Source organism: Zalophus californianus, chromosome 2 (genome assembly GCF_009762305.2).
Source record: "Zalophus californianus isolate mZalCal1 chromosome 2, mZalCal1.pri.v2, whole genome shotgun sequence".
NCBI classification, from domain to species: domain Eukaryota; kingdom Metazoa; phylum Chordata; class Mammalia; order Carnivora; family Otariidae; genus Zalophus; species Zalophus californianus.
The window spans coordinates 11989656-12014803 of NC_045596.1; the positions used below are offsets into that span (position 1 = coordinate 11989656).

General features: G+C 44.6%; 1 protein-coding gene across 1 annotated transcript in view; it reads left to right on the top strand.

The window, feature by feature from the left end:
- CD38 (CD38 molecule) overlaps positions 1–17583 on the top strand; it is a 43513-nt gene extending 25930 nt beyond the window's left edge. The window contains exons 2-8 of the mRNA XM_027597862.2: positions 2643–2772; positions 4550–4685; positions 8829–8914; positions 11570–11643; positions 13102–13194; positions 13537–13623; positions 16777–17583. Coding sequence (XP_027453663.1) covers positions 2643–2772; positions 4550–4685; positions 8829–8914; positions 11570–11643; positions 13102–13194; positions 13537–13623; positions 16777–16840 — 670 coding nt within the window. The 3' untranslated portion in view covers positions 16841–17583. The remainder of the gene's footprint in view (positions 1–2642; positions 2773–4549; positions 4686–8828; positions 8915–11569; positions 11644–13101; positions 13195–13536; positions 13624–16776) is intronic.
- Positions 17584–25148: the final 7565 nt, after the last annotated feature.

Genomic DNA, 25148 nt, shown 5'->3' on the forward strand with positions numbered 1-25148 from the left:
TAAGTTCACAGCCATCAAATGTCCTCATCCGTAAAATGGGACAATGGTGGTACCTCCCTGTGACAGAGGCCCTTTCTTCTCTAGAATCGAAACAGTGATTTTAGATGTGCAACGGCCATCAAGGTTAAAGATTGCATTTCTCACTTTCCCTTGCAGCTAGGTGTGGGCTGTGACAACATTTTAGCAAATGAAATGAGAGCAAATAGAAAGAACGTCTTCCAAGTACCTGTCCTTAGGAGGCAGCCCACATGCCCACCGCTGCTGCTGTTTTCCCTTCCTCTTCCTTCTTTCTTTTCCCTAGTTTTTTGTGCTGGCTGGAATGTAGTCATGATGGTTGGAACTGAAGCAGCCATTTTGGACAGAGCAGATGGGTCTCTCACATGTGGAAAGTCATAGAAATCCCAGACACTGGACTTGAGATTGAGATATGGGCAAGAAATAAAGTTTTCTCTTAAGTCCCTGCAATTTTAGATCTTATTAACTCAAATCAAATCCTGATACATTTGCTAATAAAATGTTATGAGGTTAAATGAGATATGTATGTGAAATATATATATTAAGCGCCCAATAAGTGTTACCTTTTGTTGTTATTGTTTTATTATTATCATTACTATTACTATCATTATTATTACCTCAGCCCACCCAGGGTGGGCTGGATGACTGATCTGGAATTCTGTCCTGTGGCTGTTTTACATCAAAGCCATTATTTTTTTTTTATCGTCTGATTCTTACTAAGGTGAGGGTGGATGCCATGTCCATCCAAAGCTGAGAGCAAAGAGACAATCATATTGCCTATGAACAAGAGGCTAGGCTGTGGTGTTACCCTCTGCCTGTGTTTGCACCCTAGATCTGACTCCTAGTAGCTGGGTGTTTCTCACCACCCCAGGCGTGGTCGTACTGATTCTGCGTGCCCTTCCAGGCCCTGTGAGGATGAGCCCCATTCCTAAGTTAGCCCAGGAGTTATGGGCCACACCTGCTTCTGTTGGCTTCGGATGACTGCTCACAGCCAGGAAGTTCTGAGCAAAGGGCAGGAAAAGAAAGATAGGAAATATAATGCTGATATGGAGCGAGCTCTTATTCTGTGCCGGGCGCTGTTCTGAAAGGATTTATCATGTGCTTTATTTAAACCCAGAACATCTGTATTCGGTAGATTCTTTACAGATGAGGAAACAGAGGCAGAGAGAAGCTGAGGTGACTTTCCCAAGGACACACAGTGTAACTGGCAGAACCAGAGAGTTCAGGCAGGCAGGCCTACTCAAGGGCTCTCCTCCTTGCCCTAAACGAAGGGGCTTTCTGAGATTTCCTGCTCCAAAAAGAACAGGTGGGCAGGGTAGCTTCTGTGTCAAAAGGCCAGTGCCGCACTAATATTCTCTGATTCCTTGGCTTATCAGGGAGATGCCAGTTTGAGCTGGGAAGGCAGAAGACCCTCTGGAGGGCAGTGGGAAAGAAGCTCAGAAGGAAATGGAAAACTAGGGGTCTTTATTTCCCCCAGGTCATGTTGCCTGACTTGGTACGGTACCGATCCCCACTGCAAAGGCCAGAGTTTATCCCAATAATGATAACTGAGCACTCCCAGGGGAGCACTCCTACCTGTTCGTCCCGAGGAAATGATGGGTTTCTCTGCACCTGTTACCAGAAACGCAAGGAGAGCTCCAATAGCGGTCTTCTCCAGCAGCCCTTGGTCCCCTCATCCCTCCATCCCTTCTTCCCTGCCACAGGCTGTCTGGGGGGGACATGGACTTGGATCTCTGTTTGAGAGACTCTTCTCCTTCCTCGGGCCAGCTTAGAATCTTCCAGTGATGGCTCAAAAAAAAAAAAAAAATCAGATGAGAACACTTTTTAAAAAGATTTATCTATTTATTTGAGAGAGAGAGAGAACACGAGTGAGAGAGAGAGAGGCAGAGGGAGAAACAGGTTCCCCACTGAGCAGGGAGCCCAATGCAGGGCTTGAGCCCAGGACCCGGGGATCATGACCTGAGCCGAAGGCAGACTCTTAACCGACTAAGCCACCAGGTGCCCCTAGATGAGACCACTTTCATGCTTAAAACCATCCGACGGCTTCCCACTATAATTAGAGTAAAATCTGAAATCACTTCTTTGGTCCAAAGGGTCTAAGTGATCTACTACCTCATCATTGTTTCTGACCTGATTTCTTAAGCCCTCTCTCGGTTGTTTGTTTTCGGCTGCAGCTATGCTCTGTGCCTCAGGGCCTTTGTACCTGCAGTACCCTCTGTCTGGAATGCTCTCCTTCTTATCATTCAGTCTCAGCTTAAATGACCTGTCAGGGACACCTCTCCGGACCAGCCTCCCCAATCAGTCATTGCTTCAGTAAACAATGCCACCCCTCCCCACTGATTTTCTGAATACTTAGAATAATTTGTACTTATTTTGTTAACCGATCTGCTTGTTTGCGTACTGTCTCTCTAACCAGAGTGAGCTCCAGGAGGGGCAGGGGCCTTGCGGGGTATGGAGGGTATTGCTCATCTCATAAAAAATGCTGTACAATTGGATGGAATGATGTTTCTGAACTACTTGGCACATAGTGCTTCCCAAGTGACATTTTCTGGGTAATCATGCTCCCCAAATATGTTTGAAATCTAACCTTTCACGCTTTCTTTTATTTTCCATGTTTTCTCTCTCAGACATAAAGACTGCCAAAAGATAGGGAAGGCATTCACAAAGGCGTTTCTTTCGAAGGATCCTTGCAGCAGCACAGAACAGGACTATCAGCCGCTAATGGAGCTGACAGATGAACCTGTCCCTTGCGACAAGGTAACGGGGGCAAGTGACTGATTTTTAAAATGGACAATAAAAGCCAAAGGAAGGGGTCACAGGACAACATTTTTAAAAAATATTTTATTTATTTAAGAGAGAGAATGAGATAGAGAGAGCACGAGAGAGAAGAGGGTCAGAGGGAGAAGCAGACTCCCTGCCGAGCAGGGAGCCCGATGCGGGACTCGATCCTGGGACTCCAGGATCATGACCTGAGCCGAAGGCAGTCGCTTAACCAACTGAGCCACCCAGGCGCCCACAGGACCACATTTTGACCAGAATGAAGGAAGAGGAAAATCTGGATGTTTGAATGTATGTGTGGTGGGCCGAGATGAAGTTTGTGGGGTTTTAGGGGGACAGGATCTCATCGGGGTTTAGGACGTCTGGGGAAAGGACAGTAAGAGAGAGAAATGGGAACGGGAAAAGAGGAAGGAGACATGGCCAAAGATCAGGCAAAGCGGGCCTACCCGAAACCCAACCCAACCTAATCCAAACAAAACGACCCAAACTTACATCATTGCCAAACTCTTCCCTGACCCCTGACAATGATGATGTTAATAATGACTCACAGTCACCCTGCAAAATAAACAGGTCAAGAATCAACATCCCCATTTTACCAGTGAGAAAACCTAGGCTTGGTGAGGTCAGGGGTCAGGGACGGCTCCGGTCTGATGGCCTCGAAAGTGACCAGCTGAAATGTCAATAGCACAGGATTAGGAGCCAAAGAGGCCTGGGTTTTATACACTGATTGTCCCGGAAAAGGTGCGTGATGGGTACGTCTTGCGTAAAGTCCGCATTCCGGGTGAAAATTCAGTGTATGGCCGGTCATCTTTGTGAAACCCGCAAGCCAGCCCCATATTACAGCCGCTCATCCTGGTGGTGGAGAGTTGGGGTTGGGATGGAGCTCCTGCCTGGAGCACTGGGGGGCTGCTTGGTAAGTGACCCCCAGTGACAAGTCTCGAGGCCACAGACACGGGACTAGGCACTTTATTTGCAATGGTCTCATTGCATCTCCTCATGCCCCTGAGTTCCTCACGGTTATGGGTTGCCACCCGTATCATTTTGCAGATGGGGAAATCGAGGCATAGCGAGACTTTGGCCGCCCAGGGTCGGACAACTGTAAGGGCTGACGAGGGCTTCCCTCCGGGGCCCACGCGTCCAGCCATACCCTCCACGGCCTCCTGTCAAGAAGGCATAGACCCACGGGCTCAAGATTGTTCTGAAATTCTACCTTCTCTACCTTTACAAGGGACTCTGAAAAAACTCACTGTATTTGTTTCTTTTTTTTTCTCTCTTTCTTTTCTCTTTGTGGGGCTAGGAGAGAGTTGGGGAAAGAAGCCGAGGTTACAGAGCCTGTGAAGAATCAAAGAGCGCTTTTCCCAGAAAACAGCACAGAGACAAAATGGTTTTGTAGATAAATTTAGGAATTTCCTAATGTCTGCTCCAGATGTGTTCTGGTTCTGTGTTTATAGTAAGATTCTGATCAATGGCTTTCAGACTTTTTTTTGCTGCCACCAAAAATAATAAGGCATTTCATATTATGACCTAGGAGACACACACACAACCTCTACCCATGCTCTCAGGTTCACACACAGAAAGCACTGATGTGGTCAACAACACCCACCTTTACTCTCTATGATTTTCTCTGATATTTTGTTTTTCTTTAATTTAAAAAGACATGGGTGTGTGTGTGTGTGTGTGTGTGTGTGTGTGTGTGTGTGTGTGTGTGTGACTTACTGAATTGCTCTCGATGACAGGTTGTGTTTTTCTTTCCTAGACCCTTTTTTGGAGCAAATCCAGCGAGCTGGCGCATGACTACACGCGGGTCCGGCAGGACATGTTCACGCTGGAAGACACACTGCTGGGCTACATGGCGGACGGCCTCAAGTGGTGTGGAGACCCAGGCTCTTCTGGTGAGGATCAGGGCCTTCTGGGGTTGCCCAGGGAGGTGTCGGGCAAAGGAGCCCTGGGCTCTGCGAGGGGCCCTGGCAGATCAGTACCTGCCCTCATGCCATCTCCACCCTTGATGACAATCCAGGCCCATGTAAAATAGCATTCTTTAGATCAACTCAGTTTTCTAGAAAAATCAACTTCAGAGTTTGGGGCTGTCCATGTTCCCTGATTCCCTCCTTTCTGAGAGCCAGTGTAGCTGCTTCTGGATTGGAGGTGTTTTGTTTTCTCTGAGGCCTTTATTCAGGACTAAAGAGTGCTAGAGCCGGATGCAGCCTGAGAGGGAGCGAGGCCAAAGCCCTAGCTCCACAGAATGGCCGCGGCCACGGCCATGGCATCAGAAGACTGGGCTCTTCTGTGTCTCAGGCCAATGTGGGGCTTTGCTGTCATTTTTCAGAGGCCACATTACCTTGTCCAGAAAGACCCAGAACACCACACTGTGGGAAGGTTCTTTCTACTCAGAAAACTCTATTGAGCCCGTTTTCACTTCTTTTCTTTCTCTTTTTATTTACAGTGTGCATATTTTTACTTTATATTGTTTTATTCTTATTTTTATTGCTTTTGGCTATTTTTTTTAAAGATTTATTTATTTATTTGAGAGAGAGAGAGAGCACGAGGGGGAGGAGCAGAGAGAGAGAGAGAGAGAGATAGAACCCTCAGGCAGACTCTCTGCTAAGGGTGGAGCCCAACTCGGGGCTTGATCCCAGGACCCCGAGATTTTGACTTGAGCCAAAATCAAGAGTCAGATGCCTAACCGACTGAGCCACCCAGGCACTCCACTTTTGGCACAGCACTTTTTTAAAATAAGTTTTAAAAAAAAACTTATTATACATGCTGCCAAAGCAAGCACTTAAAAAAACTTATTATAAAACTTCATCTTAGGCTTACATTATTTCCAATTACAAAAATGATGCATTCTTATTTGCAAAGTACTTGCATGTTACAGAAATGTATAAAAGTAAAAAATGAAGGTCACCCTGCCCCTTCCCCACTCCTCGGTTTCCATATCATTTCTCAAAAGGGGAATGTTGTCAACAATTTGGCACGAATCCTTCCACACATGGCCCCACACTCACATAAACACATAAAAGGTACACATTGTGCAACTTTGCTTTATTCGTTTAGAATTAGCAGACAGAAATACAGCCATATTGGGGTGCCTGGGTGGCCCAGTCGGTTGAGCATCAGACTATTGGTTTGGGCTCAGGTCATGATCTCAGGGTCATGAGACTGAGCCCCGGGTCAGGCTCCACGCTCAGTGCAGAGTCTGCTTGGGTTTCTCTCTCCCTCTCCCTCTGCCCCTCCCTTCTGTGCTCTCTCTCTTTCTCTCCCTCTCTCTAAAATAAATAAATAAAATCTTAAAAAAAAGAAATACAGCCATATTTTTTAAAAGCCCTCATTTATCTCCTCTATGGATGTTATCATAATTTATTTAACCAATTTCCTATTGATGGACATTTAGCTTGAGATATTGCTATTGCAACTGTTGCAAGGAGCACTTGTGTGTACAACACACACACACACACACACACTCACAAACACATTCTCACACACACCGCGGGCACAGGTACATCTGCCTGCTGGAGGAAGTACTTCAGAAAGATAAATTTCTACAAATGGAATTTCAGTGCCGAACAAATTGCGGTAGAAACTGACACATTGTCATTCAAAAGGTGGTAACCATTTACACTCTCATCAGAATATGGGTTACTCATTTGCCCAAACTCTCACCAACACTGGTTCAACTTATAAAAATGTCTTTGCCAATCTGATAAAGAAATAATACCTTGACTTGTTCTGCTTTGCTCTGACAGTGAGGCTGATCATATTTATTTATTTAATGGTAGATATTTCTATTTCTTTTATAAACTGGCAGTTCGTATATCTCAGCTATTTTTATTGGAATGCCTGTTATTTTCTTATTTATAGATGTTCTGTATAAATTCAAAATAGTAGCTAATACTTACTGCTCACTTACAAAATCTCAGCCATTAGGGGCACCTGGGTAGCTCAGTTGGTTAAGCAACCAACTCTTGATTTTGGCTCAGGTCATGATCTCAGGGTCGAGCCCTGGGATCAAGCCCTGTGATTGAGCCCCGCATCGGGCTCCATACTCAGGGCGGAGTCTGCTTGTCCCTCTCCCTCAGCACCTCCCCCCATTCATGATCTCTCTCTCTCTCTCAAATAAATAAAATCTTAAAAAAAAAAAAAGAGGGGCACCTGGGTGGCACTGTCAGTTAAGTGTCTGTCTTCGGCTCAGGTCATGATCCCAAGATTCCTGGGATCGAACCCCGCTTCGGGCTCCCCCTCATTGGGGAGTCTGCTTCTCCTTCTCCCTCTGCTCTTGCCCCCAACCCTTGCTTGTGTGCTCTCTCTCAAATAAATAAAGTCTTAAAAAAAAAAAGTTACATGCTCTACCAACTGAGCCAGTCAGGAGCCCCTAAATTTTATAGTTTTTGCCATGCTTCCTGCTTTCCATTTTGAATTTCCCATTTTGCAAGTCAGCTTTTCTTAGTCATTCATTTAATTCTTTTAGGTTTTAAATTTGTTTACCATAAAACCTTCTCATTTTAGCCTTATTTTTCCCAATTCTAAATCATGTACTCTCTGAAAGCAGGGCTTCTATCTGATTCATCTCTTTCTCCTCAGGACCTAACACTCAATTAAGGTTTGTGTAGTCAAGTGCAATGAGTAAAAAAACAAAAAGTATGTACACATATGCACACACATACCTATATACACACACAACGGAATATTATTCATTCTTTTTAAAAAAAGGAAAGCCTTGGGGCGCCTGGGTGGCTCAGTCGTTAAGCGCCTGCCTTCAGCTCAGGTCATGATCCTGGGGTCCTGGGATTGAACCCCGAGCCTCGCATTGGGCTCCCTGCTCAGCGGGAAGCCTGCTTCTCCCTCTCCCACTCCCCCTGCTTGTGTTCCCCCTTTCGCTGTCTCTCTCTCTCTCTGTCAAATAAATAAATAAGATCTTAAAAAAAAAAAAAAGAAAATCCTGCCATTTGCAACCATACAGATAAATCTGAGGGCATTGTGCAAAGTGAAATAAGCCAGACAGAGAAAGACAAATACTGCACGATATCACTTATATGTAGAATCTTAAAAAAAAAAAAAAAAAAGTCAAACTCCTAGAAACAGAGAGAAAAGTGGTTGCCAGGGGCTGGGAGGTGGGGGAATGAGGGAGAGGTTGGTAAAAGGGTACAAACTTTCAGTTATAAGATAAATAAGATCTGAGGTTCTGATGTACAGTATGGTGATTATGGTTGCTAACACTGTATTATATAATTGAAATTTGCTGAGAGTAGAACTTAAATATTCTCTCATACACATAAGTCAACATGGGAGGTGATAAATGTGTTAAATTATCTCCATATGGGGGTATCCTTGCACAATGTCTCTCTCTCTCTCTCTATAAATCCTCACACTGTCCACTTCAAATATATATATAAATCTCTCACATTGTCCACCTCAAATATCTTACAATTTTGTCAATTATATCTCAAAAAATAATTTAAACAATTTTTGTGCATTAGACGGACATGCCTGGGAGAGGTACCACAGAAATGGTGTACTCATGCTCTATGCCTGCGAAATCTCACTGACTCCCGAGCCTGTCTTGTTGGGGGAGAGTGAGTGCAGGAGGACCCAGCAGCCGTCCGAGCCTGGGGGTGTGGGGCCTGAGGCAGGTCAAGGAGGAAAGCTGTCAGCCAGAGAGAGCTGGTAGGAAGCAGAGGAGTAATTGGAAAGAGGGGCCCCTGAGGACCCAGTTTTATCTCTAGTTTTTCCCGGACGAGGGGATAATGTCGAGGGCTTGTTTCTGCCAGATAAACCTTTGCTGCAGTTTCCCGGAACGATGACTCAAAGCTGGTCACTGTGTTCCTGTCTGGAATTTGGAGGGTAAGGTAAGGACTTGGAAGGGATTCAGGGGGCGTTTAGTGAAATTGGGGCCAGATGAGTCCATTCTCCATTCTCCATCTTGGCAGTGATGCCATTGGAATCTGGCCCTGCTGTGATCGAACAGCCCGGGAAAAACAAAGCTTAATTATACCCTTACTTTTCTACTTTAATAATTTTCTAAAAACTATGTCTTTTAGAGATGAACTATCACTCTTGTCCCGACTGGAGGGAAGACTGCAGCAACAACTCTTTCTCTGTATTCTGGAACACGGTGTCCAAAAGGGTAAGAACCAAAGAACTTAAGAGGTCATCCTGTCAGTGGTTGGTTTTAATCCTTTTTGGATCACAGATCCTTTTAGGAAAAACAGTTTGGGATCCTTTCTTGAGACTAATGTACCTAAGCACATAACAGAAGAGTTTCACATATAAGTCTAGGTCATTCATAGAGGGTCCATAAGCTTTAGTTGGTGAATCCCTGCTCTTACTCAGGTTTTGGCTTTGGTTCAGCTTGGTTTAATGCTCTGATCTAGGCGCTGGCCTAACTTGGGTCCCTGATCGATCTGAATAATCAATGTTTGCAGACCGTTTACTATGTGCCAGGTAGAGGCACACAGTACACGTATTAAAAGCTTTCATCCTCACAAGAATCCTACGAAGCGGGTACCATGTGTATCGTACCCATTTTACAGATGACAGAATGCAGGTGCAGGTAAATACACTGTCTACTAACCATACACAGTAAGTGGCAGATCTGGGGGTTTATCCCAAATTCTCTGACTCCAGATCCAGAATTCCGGCTGGGAATTACTCTCATCATCCCTCCCCGCATGGCTCTCTACTTCTGACTTCACTCTAAGCTGCTTTGGGGTACATTTATTTTTCTTATGAGTTACTTCCCTGCAAGTGGACTAAGGAAAAGCAAGGAATAAAGAAAGAACTGGAGGAGAGAAAACCAGGGAGAAAGTAAAACAATACTATTTATAATTCTCCAGAATTGAGTCTAGGCATCAGAGGAACTGGGCAAGTGAAACTCACATTGGCTAAGTGCATATTCATGCCAAGTCCTGGGCCGGATGCCATACCCGTGTCATCCCAGTTAGTCCTCACCACAGGGGCTGTGGGATGGTGCGAAGACTCAGAGGTTAAGTGACTCATCCAAGGTCAACAGGCTAGTTCGTAGAGGAGCTGAGAGCCTCACCATCCTTAAGGAGATTCAGGTAAACTCTAGTACAGTAGAGAGGAGGGGGATGGCCTGGGATTTGATGTAAGGAGACCCTTTAAATGTGGACAGATTCTTTAACTGTTCTGACCTTCAGATTCCTCATTTGTCGAAGAGAGATAAGAATAATGCTTGTCCCGGGGCGCCTGAGTGGCTCACTCCGTTAAGCATCAGACTCCTGATTTCGGCTCAGGTCGTGATCTCAGGGTGGTGAGAGTGAGCCTTGTGTCACGCTCCCTGCCCGGCAGGGAGTCTGCTTGAAGACACTCTCCCTCTACTCCTCTCCCCATTCTCTCTCTGTCCCTCTCTCACTCTCTCAAATAAATAAATCTTAAAAAAAAAAAAAAGAATAATGCTTGTCCCATGGGGTTACTGCCATGTTTAAACAAGATACCCCTACCCCATTAACTAACTCAGAATGCATTCCTTTAATGAATATGTTGAGAACCTACTAAGTGCTGCGTAATTATACAGAGGCACTTATAAGTTGTTGTTTGCTTGCTTGCTGTTTCTGAGAAAGGTTCCTACTTATTTTCTCACTCTCTGCTATATTTTGGGGCAGTGCTATTGTGACCAACTCTTAAAGCCAAGCCACGTTTCATATGTGTCGAGCACCAACTTGGAGCTAAGAGCACAGTGGTGAAGGTGATGGAAGGGACCCTGCCATGGTGAGCTACCCTGGGGCTGCAGCTTTATTTTGGCTAAATGCTCACAGATGTACCAAGAAAACCTTGTTTTATCAGACGAGATCCTTCCTTTTTCTGACAAGAGAGGCAGAACTGCTTGGGGTTTGAATCCCCCTTGCACTTCCTTGCTTCCAAGTGATGTGACCTTGGGGCCAATTGACCCAATGCTTATTTCCTGGGGGCTCTTGAGAATCATAGGTGGCAGGCTCAGTGCTTGGCCCCCGGAAGCACTCTGTTGACTTAGCATTTGTGATTGGTAGAAATCGGGCCCCTGTCCTCTGTTCATCACCCCCAGCAGAAAGACAGAAGCTGCGCTGGATTCTTACAATTTGGTTTCAAATGGTTCAGTGGTGTCTCATCCCCTGTAGAATACAGGTCAGATTCCTTGGCCAAGCATTCACAGCCCTCTGTGAACTCACTTTTCTAGCCAACTTTTGCATCCGCTGAGGTTGTCACCAAAACCACTGTTTTCTCAAACCCCTAGGCCTTTCTGTTTGCACCTGCCTCGGCCTTTCCCGGGTGAAAGCCTATCTGTCCGGCAGGACCTAGCTTTTGTTGCCCTCTGCCTTGCCTTTTCCATTTCTTTCCTAATCTCCATCACTAAGTATTTAGACTTCTTTCCCTCCCTTCCTCCTTCCCTCTTTTCCCTCTGTAGATTTTCTCTGGGCGCCCACTCTGTGCCATGCACCAGCTCCAAGCTCCAGGGCTGTGGTGGCAGGCAGGATAGCCAGGCTCGAAGCTCTCGAAGAGCACTCAGTACCATCAGTTTAGCAACCCTGTGAACAATGATGTTGACTTTCATCGTTCAAACATAGATTGGAGGAACCGCTTCCAGAATTCTCCTGTGAAGCATAATCCTGCCAATGGCTTAGGATGCAAATTACATACACCTGGCATTACTGAGGGAGAACTATACAGGCTCTTCCCTCCTTAACCAGCTAATGCTAAGAGTTGTTTTGGAAGGAGCTGCTGGGGTGTGGCAATTAAATTTGCATGCTGAGGAATGGTGAGCTTTTTTTTTTTTTCTTTTAAGTTTGCAGAAGATGCCTGTGGTGTGGTCCATGTGGTGCTCAATGGGTCCATCAGAAACACCTTTGATGAAAGAAGGTACTCGTTTCTTTGCGTCCTATTTGCAAGTGTTAGTACAGCCTCCTATTAAATATTTCATTTTCATGGTCAAGTCAGTACTGAAGATTTGGGCTAAAGAGGTGAAATATTTGTTTTCTATGGAGAGAGTTGTCTAAGTCCATGCTTTTGTCTGGTGTCTCCTTTGTGTAAAATCCTCTAAATGTCCTGTCGGCCCTTGTTCTGTGACCAGCGCCTCCTCTTGGCTTTTCAAGGCCTGGTGCAATTTTCTGAGCTCTCCCAACTTCCCATCTTTGTTCATGCTTGCTGTTCCCCTTGTCCGGACCCTCTCCGCACTCCCCACCATCCACGAAGATCTGGCCTGGCTCCTCTGTCCTCCATGAAGACTGTGCATCCCAGTTAAGCAGTCAGACCACTACTGTGCTGGGCTCTTGGCCTTCACGATCTCTTTCCAGGCGTTGCCCATCATTTATTGTAGTGGTTGAAAGCAGGGGCTCCAGTCATTACCCGTTAACCTGTGGAAACGTTGGCTGGGCACCTAACCTCCGGGAGCCCCTGTAGTATGCACCAGAAGAGGTGGTGGTGGTGGTGGTGGTGGTTGGAAGATTAGCTGAGATGACGTATGACAAGGGCTGAGCTCTGTGCCTCATAACAGAGAGAGGGCTCAGCGGGTATCAGCTGTCATTCCGCATTTAATCCACAGCGCTGAACCTGGCCACACCGATGCCCTTCTTCTCTGACCTCCTTCTATACTTAGTTTTTACCACATTGGATACTTTTCCAGCCTTTGTTCTCCAGTATCTCCCTGGAAAAGGATTGAGAAGAGAGGCAGATACTGGTGGGCTGCTCCAGGCTCTCTGGATACCCCAAATGAATTTTCCTTCTCTCCTGTTTTAGTATTTAATTGTGCAATGAAGCATTTGTCCTTTTGTCTTCTTCTGACCCTAAGCTTGCAGGCTTTTGGGTGAAAGTGTTAACACTCCATGATTTTATAATCTGATATTCGGCGTCCAGCTACTTGCAATGGTTGTCAGAGACCAATGGGGAAGAGTTTAGGGCTGGAGTCCGAGCAGGGCACCAGGGCTCTCAGAGCAGTGCATCTCGAACCTCACTGAATGTGGGTCATCTGGGGACGGTTCAGCTGTAGATTCTCCTTCAGCAGGGGCTGGTGGGCTGAGATTCTGCAGGTCCAACTAGCTCCCAGATGATGCTCATTATGTCAGTGCAAGGCCTCTCTCTTTGAAGATTAAGTATTTAAAGAATCACCATCAAGGTACGGATTAAGAATCTTATTTTGAGACTCTTATTCAACGAGGGTCACACTGAATGAGACTGGCTGGTTCTAGTGCAAGTCACCGGTCAGTCCCAAAGGGCATGTTCTAACCAGTGGTTCCCTGCCTGCTGGCTCTTGACAAGGCCTGGGGATGGCTGAACAATTCAGTTTGGGATTAACAGTATTCTCTGCCTCTTCTATCGTAGCACTTTTGGACGAGTGGAAGTCTTTAATTTGCGTCCAGAGAAGGTTAATAGACTACAGGCCTGGGTGATGCATGACCTTGGAAGTGTTCACAGGTATATGTTCCTACTTTGTGCGTATATGTTCTCAAGGTGATTTTCAGAATCAGTCCATGGAAGAAGCCACAATGATAAGAATGCATTGAGAACAGAGTGACCAGGAAATGACTGGGGCCTCCCTGGACATTCAGCCCATCCTAACAACCTCTGTTTCGTATCCACAATAAGTATCCATGCAGTTCACACCATCAGCCCCCTGCTGCCCTGTGAGCTCTTAAAAACAACTTCTGCTCTGCTCTATTCCCCGGCCTGGCCCAGGGCTTGCTACCTAGAAGAAACGGAGATCAGGAAATGTTTGCAAGAACCTTATCACTTAACTCTTCTTTCTTTCTTTCCTAGTGACTCATGCTCAAGTTCCTCCGTAAATGATCTGAAACAGATTCTAAAGAGAAGAAGTATTACGTTTTCTTGCCAGAATAATTACGGGTAATTGACTTTTTGAAAAAGAAATGGCTGTCTTGCCATCTGTAGATATTTTCCTCTCCTCGGCCTCCCCTGAGCTGGGAGGGCGGTGGGAGTCCCTCTTGGGCCTTGCTGGTGATCTGGGATGGTGGCCTCTGGTGAGCGTCCCTCCTCCCCACCCCCCGGGCTCACCCTACAGGCTGTTTCCAACCAGTGGCCTTCCATTGGCCACCTTTCCCCCACCTTCCTCTTCCTTTCTTCTCCACCTGTCCCCAGTCATTGACTTGCCTCTGAAGCTGACCCAGATTTTGAGAACGTTATTTCCTGGTTTCCCACATGAGACACCTGACCCAGGGCTTGCAAACCTGCTGGCTTTCAGGGAAGTGGAGGCACATTTGTAAAATTCTTGTGACATGGCAATATTTTGCATGTGAAGTTTCTTTAGTTGGATCTCAGTGTAGATGCCTAATACTTGATAAGTTGCCACATGGATGTCTACTAAGCTTTATCTTTTATAAATTAGAAAATGTAAGATCTTAATTATTTTTTAAGATTTTATTTATTTATTTGACAGAGAGAGACACAGCAAGAGAGGGAACACAAGCAGGGGGGAGTGGGAGAGGGAGAAGCAGGCTTCCCGCTGAGCAGGGAGCCCGATGCGGGGCTCGATCCCAGGACCCCTGGGATCATGACCTGAGCCGAAGGCAGACGCTCAATGACTGAGCCACCCAGGTGCCCCTTATTTATTTATTTATTTTTTTACCGGTAATACATGCGTATTGGGAAAAAGTTTAAAATTACAGATGGTATATATTTTTAAAGTCATCTGCAACTCTGTTATCCAAACTGAGACCCTCACTCATTTTTAAGTAGTTGTGTCAGGGACTCCTTGCTAGAAGCATCTTTGGAGATTTGCCCGTAAGTGATGGCTTAGAATAAAGATGCAGACAGAAAAATTTTCTCAAAGAACACAGAGGCTGGAATTCAAGAATCCTTTTCCTGTCTCCTCTGTCACCACCTTCTCCCACCAACCCTATCAGAAAGGCAGAAGGACAGATTCCAGGAACATTCACTGAGGGCTTTTGTCTCAAAATGACCTGAATTCCCCCTCAGTCAGCTGGCTCCTCTCTGGAAAGTGCCAGAAAATAACACAAGCTTTCTACCGCAGTTAGATGGGAAAATAAGCCGAACAAAGGAGCGAGAACAACTATAAAAGAAGCATTGCGGACATCTGACCAGTCTAAGTTATTCAAAGATATCTCGTGTTGGGAAAATAGAACACTAAACGCCTAGGAGAAGATTGGGGAATGTACATGGGTCTTATCCTCAACACCCCCTTTTTTTCTCATTTTAATCATTCCCCTTTCTTTCATTAATGGCCATCAGTCAGCCTCATTCACGCCGACTGCAGGCTCCAGGTGAGCCCACTTTCTCCACCTGGGAAGAATGTAAAAGCATACCTTCCATCTGGACTTGAACAGTGGCCCATGTTGAAGGAAGTGATTTGTAAGCCAACACCTGTCATTCTGAGCATCAGCTCGTGGGACCTTAAATTGGGGGATCATATTTGAAATCACTTAGACCTTTCCTCCAACCACAAGGTTGTAATATATTAAGCATGATTCTTTAAATTACCAGCTCCTCAGGGCCCCTTGTTGTATCTTAAAAGTTCTGTGGCTTTGCAAGAAAGCCGCTTGTCCCCACGGGAGCCTAAAGTGAATGTCAGGGATATAGACGTAGACTGAAGTTGAAATCACTCCATGCCAAACATACTTCCCAATTTATCAAACTGTTGTCCAGCTGTGGTGGTGTGATTGTGTAATAGGCGAACAGAAGTGTAAGTACATTTATATAGAGTAGACCTTCTACTGGTTCTGCTGTTATCCCCCTTATAAATCCCACCCGGAGACAAATGCTATTAACATTTGGCTGTATATCCTTCAAGTCCTTTTCTTTTTCCCCATATACACACTCACACGCCCGCTGAAATATATACAGAATTTCTTCACATATGTTCTAACCAGTGGAATGAACAAAGTCATAGTCCTTTTTTGGATGACCCTAAAAATATCAGCATGTTTTTTCCTGGTTCGTGCCCCCCTGTGACATATTTATTAAAAACCTAAAGGGTGCACTTCTTCCTCTATGTTACTTCAAAATACACTTCCTCTCTATCCATCAGTGTGTTATCCAACATATCCAAAGTGTGTCCATTTTATTGTAACATCGGATGTGAATATTTACATAACTGTGGAAAGAGATCATCTGAACGGCATAATTGCTGTTAATAATTACTTTCGCCCTGGAAAGTGTTCATGTGGGGCTACCATATTGGTGAGGATGGAGTGACTCTACACTTAGAACCGCTGGGCCCAGTTGGTCATGGTAGTTGGCCAGAAGTGAGCCTGAGATGGCCCATTCCAGAAGCCCAGGGGTGCTGGTAGCTGCTTCTAAGGATCGCTCTCTTTCTTGACTCACCTTTAGCAAAATCAGATGCAGCTACAATTTAATGAACCACATCCCTTACTATCCGCCCTTCTCCAGAGGCCAGCCACTCCCATTGGATCCTGTTCTTTTCTTATCTCATTTTTATGAAACAGAGAGCCACTCACCGGCTAGATTCTTATCTAGGATTTGTTCTGTGCAAAGGATGTGTGGTCTTCCTGCGGATGGCTGCCAGCCTTCCCCCAGAGAGTCTCTACCCTCTCTTCTGCCCCTGACCCTATGCTATGGCTCAGCCCTCTCTCAGGAAGCTTCTGCAGAGAAGAAGGCATATCATCAACAGAAAAGATGGAGGTCTCTCATCGCAGGTTGCTGCCTCTGTTGTGTCTTGATTGTTAGCTGACATTCATAGCATGTGTCTGTGACATGTTTGAGCCACACATTTGTTTTCATTTCCACACGTTATCATCAAACGTCCCTTCTCAGTATTTATTTCTATGGCTTTACAAGTGAAATGAAACATAATTGGTCCGTACTTTCAGTTGTTCGTTCCTGGACTTGAACTTTCACTGTGTTGTCACTGCCGGAGAGGAAGCCGTGTGGATGCTGAGTGGTCCATGCATACTTTTGTTGCTAATGAAGGGGCTACTTGTATTGGGGAATTGAACCATAGATGTAGTGTACTGCTGATTGATCTTTGTTTTTTTTTTTTTTTCCTTTTCTTTCTTGTCGTAGGCCTATCAGGCTTCTTCAGTGTGTGAAAAATCCTGGGCATTCATCTTGCAGATATTACAGATGAGCCAATCAGCACGGTCGTTTCAGATCTCTGAGCCTTGCAGTATACATTGGTACTCGTGGTTCAGGAGACACGCTGCTGGGAAGCTGAAGACTTGGGGGGGGAGGAGATCTTCTGTCATGATGCCAACACTAGAGTTAGAAGCTTTTCCCCCAAACTTTTAAAATAACATGTTATTGGCATAGTTTTTATTTTGATTTCCTAAAACTCATGAAAAAAATTATGGTATAAAATTAGAATGAAAATTTTATATTAAGTTATTTCATTTTAATTTTCATAGGTGCTTTTCTGTTGTTTATATGTTGGTAGCATCCTTTCTATTGAAAATGACTATACCAAACCTCTCTTATTGGTGCAGGTAATTAAGAGAAGGTAAATGACCATGAATGACCTTGTCTCAGGATATATTTTTGTACCCTTTCTACAAATAAAGTATAAATGCCGTGGTTATGGGTCATGTTGGGAAACGAATTCCATAGGATATAAGCTACTCATGTGCTTTACCTCCCACTCTTCCAACAGCCCTATGAGGTTGGTACTGTTAACTCCCATTTGTTAGGTAAGAAATGGAAGTTCAGAGAGGTTATATAATTTGCCTAAAGTCATACATTTAGTTCAAGGTAGAGGCTGGATTTCAACTCAGCTCTGTCTGACTCCAAAATATATATGCTCTCTTTCTAGGCCTATAATACAAGCTGACATGCTTTATGTTCTCTTCTAATAAATGCATGTTGGATTAAACTGAATATAATAGAATCCGAACTGTGGTTTTTCTTTTTCTTTTTTTTTTTTTTAAGATTTTGTTTATTTATTTGACAAAGAGAGACACAGCGAGAGAGGGAACACAAGCAGGGGGAGTGGGAGAGGGAGAAGCAGGCTTCCCGCCGAGCAGGGAGCCCGATGCGGGCCCGATCCCGGGACCCTGGGACCATGACCTGAGCTGAAGGCAGATGCTTAACGACTGAGCCACCCAGGCGCCCCCGAACTGTGGTTTTTCTGGGTATCTTCAAAAACGGATACATTTTTTCCCCTCTTGATCCTCTCCCTTCTCCTCCTGCTCGGTGTCTTACATATATAGTAGGCAGTTAAAATATGTATATTTGTTCCTGATACTGGGAATTTGTCCTCCCTTTTCTTCTTGATTAGTCTTGCTTGGGGATTTAATCACTTTTATTACTCTTTCAAAGAACTAACTTTTAGTTTTGTTTTCTCTTTCTATTTAATTGGTTTTCACTCTTCTCTTTATTATTAGGGATATAAAAATTCCTTCTAATTTCCTTGGGCTTCCTTATTCAGCTTCTTAAGATGGAAGCTTAGATCATTGATTTTTCAGCACACTTTCTTTTTCCATATATCACTTAGTACTATAAGTTTTCCTCTGAATGCTGCTTTAGCTCCAGATCTTAAGTTGGGTATGTCTCTTTTTATTATCATTTAGTTAAAAATATTTTCTAATTTAATTGTTATTTAGAAATGTGTGGAGTTATTCTTAGAAAATATACTGTAAGCCCTAAGGAGTGATTGTGGAAGGAGCTAAAGGTCAGCAGTGTTCCTGTTCTCGGGCTGTTGAACACAATGGCCCCGTAGGAGCAGGATCCCATGATCCCCAGGGGAGGGCATAAGTTAGGAGCTGTGAAAGAATGTGACCCTCAGTCCCTCCTTTCTGCACTTGGTGACTGCTAGCCCAAACATCCCACTCCTCCCTTATCCCATGACTAAACCCCCTGCATGCCTATGTGTAGGGGAGAGTGCAAGCCTGCTTCAAGATATTTGCCATCCCTTTGTACTCTTTCCCATGATTTGAGGCATCTGTCCTTGCTTTTCTGATAAAAAACAAAATAAAAGCTATGTGCAAGATTCAGCTGCTGCTGCTCTCCTTTGCAGAGGCAGCGCTGCATGGCTGCTCAGATTGGTGTCTGAGAACTTTATTTCAGTGAGCGATGACAGAAATGTGTTGCCTAATTTTCAAACATCTGGAGATTTTCTAGGTTTTTTTTTTTTTTTTTTTCCCCTAAATGTAGATTTGTTGCTGGGCGCCTGGGTGGCTCAGCTGGTTAAGCGACTGCCTTCGGCTCAGGTCATGATCCTGGAGTCCTGGGATCGAGTCCTCCATGGGGCTCCCTGCTCAGGAGGGAGTCTGCTTCTCCCTCTGACCCTCCCTCCTCTCATGTGCTCTTTCTCTCTCAGATAAATAAATAAAATCTTTAAGAAAATGTAGATTTTTTTAAGAATAAACTAATTTGAGGGTCTCTCAGGGAACCCATTAGGTTTGTTGAAAACAGCATAAATTTTGGAGTCAGCTGTTTCTGGGTTCATATTTTGGCATTGCTCTGTAATCTTGAACGAAATACTTACCCTCTTTGAACTTTGGCTCCCTTGCCACTCAAATAAGGATTATCATTTGCCCCCCTGAAGGTGTGGTGGGACCAAAAGATGACAATTCATAGTGTGGCTTGGTGCCTCATAGGTCAGCAGGCACTCCACAAAGGTTGGCCCCTTTCTGCTGGTCCCTGGCTGGCAATCCGGTTTCCTTCCGGAGTCGTGGCAGCTGTAGCCACTGTAGGCAGTCAACAGATTCTTCTTATGTGGCCCTCGTGTACACATATGCACATCCTCACAGGCTTTAGTTTGGGCGGGACATGAAGATGGGTGCTCAAGACCAGTTCTGATTAAGACTCAGGCTTGCCCCAGGGTTCAATGAACTCCATCTGCAGAATGTCTTCAGTGATAAGTCCCTGCTAACGCCCTGGGTGACCTGGCTGTTTTCCTCTCAGGACCCTTTCTGCCTTACTGTTGGGCTTTCTTGATGATTTCTGGACTCTCTAATGTATCTTCCTTCTTCACCAGGACACCCCTTGAAGTAGCAGAAAAATTTTGTTCTTTACATCCATCCCCTTCCACAGATGAAACAGATAGAGTAGCAGTCAGTTTGCAAGAGGCTTCCCCCAAGACGACTCAGTTGAGTGTTCAAATTCAAAGCTGGTGGAGACTAAGAGGAGGCTGGTCCCAAGGTTTTCACACTGTGCACAGAGAACCCCAGCGAGCTCTGGGAGTATCTCAGCTCATGTCTGCACACTCTCTGATACAAAGGACCCAGCCAGGAGCAGCGCTGATTTACTTCCTGGCATCTCATTTCTCCTTAAACAATTCCTACGACAGTGGCTTGAGTTTCTCAGGTAGAATCCATACTACCCAGAAGGTTTGTTTTTTAAAAGGCAAGGATAAACGTTACTCATGGCAAATTAAAACTGTATGAAGTAAGATGTTAAAGTAAACCTAGAGTATGCTATAACTTTGAAAGGCATTATGTGAGTGCAGTGTTAACCCAGGCATTCTCCCAGTTTTTCGTAAAAAATAATGAAGCAGTTAATTTATTTATACTACTAAGAGTTGTCATTTTTAACACATATGTTTTTAAACAATTCATCGGGAACCCAGTAGCTGGGTGTGCTTCCCTGAGAGGCAGTGGTTTGCTGGCGTTCACATCATACTCACAAAACACAGAAGGCTTTGTACTGGTCCCTGACGGGACATTTATCCTCGAACTTGATTCACATAGATGCACAGTGCCGTTCATCTTCTGATCAAAGTGTAAGCCACCCAAGGTAGTGAAAACCATGCAATTAACTCACAGTGACCCACTGGGCAAATGCATGGCTTCTGTGAATCTCAGGTTCAAAATGTACTTATAATAGACATAAATAAATTACACAAACAATAAAAGAAAAATAAAAGACTTTGTGGAATCATTTTTTAAAACAGTTATCTCTGCAAATACCACATGATCTCATGTATATGTGGAATTTTAAAAAGTCAGACTCAACAGAGAGTAGAGTGGTGGTTGCCAGGGGTTGGGGGTGGGAGAAACAAGGAGACAAACCTGGTCGGGGGTCTGAACTTTTAGTTATAGGAGGAATACGTTTTGGGGACTTAATGTACAGCATGATGACTATAGTTAATAATAGTGTATTGTTTACTTCAAATTTGCTAAGAGAGTAGATCTCGAGTGTTCATATCACACACACACGATTATGTGAGGTGATATGTTAATTAGCTTAATTGTGGTGATTGTTTCCCAGTGTTTATGTATATCAAAACATCACATGTATACCTTAAATACATACAGTTTTTTTGGTCAATCATACCTCAATAAAGCTGGAAAAAAAAAAAAAAACCCACAGTCACTTCTGGCTTGAAGAGAGAATCAAGTAAGTGATGCACTGCCAAAGGCAGTAAGCCCTCTCATGCACCCCATCCCAAGACCAGGGGAGCTGGACAGCTGGAAACGGGATGTATCATCATCCTGAGTGTGTCTCATAGGTGAGGGAGGTGGGAATAGATGCCCAGAAGAGTCTGAACTTACAATCTGTTGAAAAGCCAAAAGTCTTCATACACCCCTTTTTATCCTTTGAGATATTGAAGAAGAAATAGTGCTGTTTGTCTTCCAGCAAGAATCTCAGCTTTGAGAAACACCTTTGTTCTCTATAGAAGAAAATTTACCTTGAGACCTCCCAGGAGTTTAATGTGATAACATAGCGCAATGTGTGATTCTTAATAAGGTCCATAAATGTGAAACACCATTTAAAGGCTTGATGCACAACGCAGACCTGCAGAGAAGAGAAAACTAATGTGTGATATATCAGGCACTTCACATTTAATATCAGCCAGTGGTCTCAGCCACAACAACAGAATGCAACTCTGGCTGGAAATAAATTTCTAGACAGTATCAACAGCTTATAGATTCTCCAGGAGGGCAAGAAAACAGTTTGGAAGCCTCTTAGCCAAGGACAACACCCAAAATTACTCCACAGACTGGTCAGATAGAGGAATTGTTCTTGTCCTGAGGACACTTGGCTGTCATTTCATCATTGCCAGATGCGGCCACTACTGTTTCTGGGAATAGAGGTAGAGTAGTCTCCCCACCCTTCTCTGTGGGGTATATGTTCCAAGACCCCCAATGGATGCCTGAGACTGTGGATAATACTGAGCCCTACATATACTATGTTTTTTCCTATACATACCTATGGTAAAATCTATAAATTAAACTCAGTAAGAGTTTAATTAACAACAATACCTATGAATAAAATAGAACAATTATGACTATACTGTAATGAAAGTTACGTGACTGTGGTCTCTCAAAATACCTTGTTGTATTATACTAACCCTTCTTGTGATGATGCGAGATGTCAAAATGCCCGTGTGATGAGATGGAGTGAGGTGAATGATGCAGGCATTGTGACCTAGTGTGAGCCTACTGTTGACCTGCTGACGATTGGTCAGAGAGCGGATCATCTGCTTCTGGACTGTGGCTGACTAGAGTGACTGAAACCATGGATAAGGGGGCGGGGGGCTACTGTAAGCAAAGCGTGTGGTGATGGCTCATGGCGGCTGGCACCTCAAGTGGGGTACCTGCCTCCTCATCTCACTAGACTCAGATTCATGGCTGTGCAGATCTGTCTGTTGTATGGGCCTGATACATGTCAAATGCTTAGAACAGAGCTCAGTTTCTTTACATATAAAATGAAGTAGTCATAGTGCTTACCTCTTTGAGTTGTTTTGAGCATTAAACAAGATGATAGATGTACAATTCTCAGAATAGTGCTTAACACATAGTAAGAGCTCTATTAAAGTTAGGGGTTTTTTTTAATTAAAAAAAGGTTGGAACTGTTTTTATTCTGGAGGAAATTCCTTGACAAACCTACTTGGTTTAGAAGCTGAGACCCTGGGGGCAATGGAGAACAGGGTAGGGATGGCCCTCTTGCCAACCAGCAGGGTTGTCCCATCCCTAGCTGGATGTTGACAAACATTATCAACAGAACCTCCCTTCCCCTCCCCTGCAACCTCCCCACTGCCCCAAGTCTAATAATTTGACACTTGTAACTTTAATTTTTCAAGCCGACCAGGAGTATAACAGCCTCCCTTGGCATTACCAACCCAACCCCTGCTTTCTAGTGATAACAAAGGTGTGCAGCTCTCCTTGGTAGATGAAATCAGAAGGAAAAGCGTGCTGGAAGTAGACATGGTCTTCTGTGTAAAGAGCAAAAGAAGAACACTGGAAAAGGGTAAGACTGAGAAGAAATGGGATAGCCAACCCAAGCCTTCACTTGGAACTGAGTAAATCTCCCTTTGTGAATGACACAATGATCCCTCCAGTTTCCTCAGGGTTGCCTTCCAAGAATTTCCCTGAATGGGTAGAATAGTAAGATCCATGTTGGCTGTTGGAGGGAGAAAAGCCCCTCTGGGAGCCACTGAGCCTGATTACTCTGTGTTGCTCAGTCTTATGACTTTGTCTGGCTCATGGCCATGGAAGTTGGGAGCTTCTCCAGGCACAGCTTGGTTGAACTGGCGAGGTGGGAAGAAGGAAGCTCTGTGTGGTGGCATTAGGTGTCCTTTCTGCTGTCAGCTTTCTGGAACATGGGGATGAGTCATTGAGTCTGTGTTGCCAGATGGGTAATGGTAAAGATGGGTTATTTTTTCAGTGTCACCCATGACTGTTACCATGTCAAATACTTTCACAATGAAAGTACCGAAGTAGACGTTTCTGTAATAACTTATTACAGAATCATGAAAAACTTATGGAACATTATGGCTGCAGAGCAGTGACTCCGCTCCTTCACTTGATAAGCAAGGAAACAGTCCTTTTCCTGGGAGTCATGGCGGGTAGGTGTTGAGTTGCAGGCAGTAGCCTAGGGGTCAAGGTTGTCCTCCCTGGATGTCTCCCTTTCTTCTCGCAAAGCCTAAAAACCCACAAATGGGAATGGTAGAGATTGCTCACTGTTGCCTAGTGTCCATTATTTCCTCCTCTTCTTAAATAGTATTCTCCAACCCCCATTATTAACTAGGAACTTGGTTTCCAGACCACAGAATACATTCCCAGCTGTGTCTGGATTTGACCAATGGGATGTAAACAGACATGATTAATACAATTGCTTGGTTGTCTTAGAGACAAAGTCACTTGCCCCAGATTTTCCATTTTCCCCCTTCCCTTTGCTGAAAAACACTGAAACTCCAGTAGTAGCCTTAGACGTAGAGATGGAAGCCACAGGCAGAGGGCAGTGAGTCCCTTCCCTCATCCCCATCCATGTTCACCCTGAATCTCATCCCAGGATGCAAAACTTAGTCTTCTTTACCCTCAACCCTGGGTGTGCCATAAAAACTCAGAAAGCATTTGCTCCTGTCTCCATGATACCCTGTTTGATTCTTGCCTCTGCATTCCAGTTCCCTCTTCCAGACTTGGTTTTACTGGCCACTTCAGCCTCACTATTAAAAAACTGATTTGGGCGCCTGGGTGGCTCAGTTGGTGGAGCGACTGCCTTCGGCTCAGGTCATGATCCTGGAGTCCCGGGATCGAGTCCCGTGTCAGGCTTCCTACTCAGTGCGGAGTCTGCTTCTCCCCCTGATCCTCCTCCTCTCATGCTCTCTCTCTCTATCTCATTCTCTCTCTCCAATAAATAAATAAAATCTTAAAAAAAAAACCAACTGATTTATTGTTTATTCATTTAGTCACCACTATTCGTCAGTTGTTTTCTTGGTTCCAGATGCTAGTGGCAGAATATTGTTAGAAACAGACAAGGGCTGTCTTCATGGAGCCTATGGCCTACTCCCTGTGCGTTCAAGGGGGAAGGTCTTTGCTGCAGCTTGGGCCTAGAATTGATTACCCTGCCTGCTTCACAGTTGCCCTCTGTGTTGACTGGGAAACCCATTTTTCAAGAGAACTGAGGATGACATGATTAGGATTGTCAAGGACCCAGATGTGCTCCGTGAGCAAAAAGCACATTGCTGGCTGGTAGGAAGCACAGGATGAAAGCTTCCCCAACGAGGGGGATTGGTTAGTTTTCCCTTAAAATGGTTTTATTAGGGGTGCCCAGGTGGCTCAGTCGGTTAAGTCTCCAACCCATGATTTCGGCTCAGGTCATGATCTTGGGGTCCTGGGATTGAGCCCGGTGTTGGGATTTGTGCTCAGCGGGGAGTCTGCTTGAGGATTCTCTCCCTCTGCCCCTCCCTGCACCCCACCCCCTTCATGCACCTGCTTGTTCTCTCTCTCTAAGATAAATAAGTAAATCTTTAAAAAAATAAAATAGTTTTATTAGCCAAGTTGCCATTTCTTCAATGTAAAACAATACAGGTAATAAAAAACAAAAGTCAAATAATCTATAAATCTTACCACCCAGGGGTCACTACTCTTTTTTTCCGCCCCCAGGGGTCACTACTCTTAACATCTATGTATATATTACACACTTTTCACGTAAATCACATTTTTCATATAAATCATACATGCACAGCTAATAAGGTTTTTTTTCACATTTTAGAA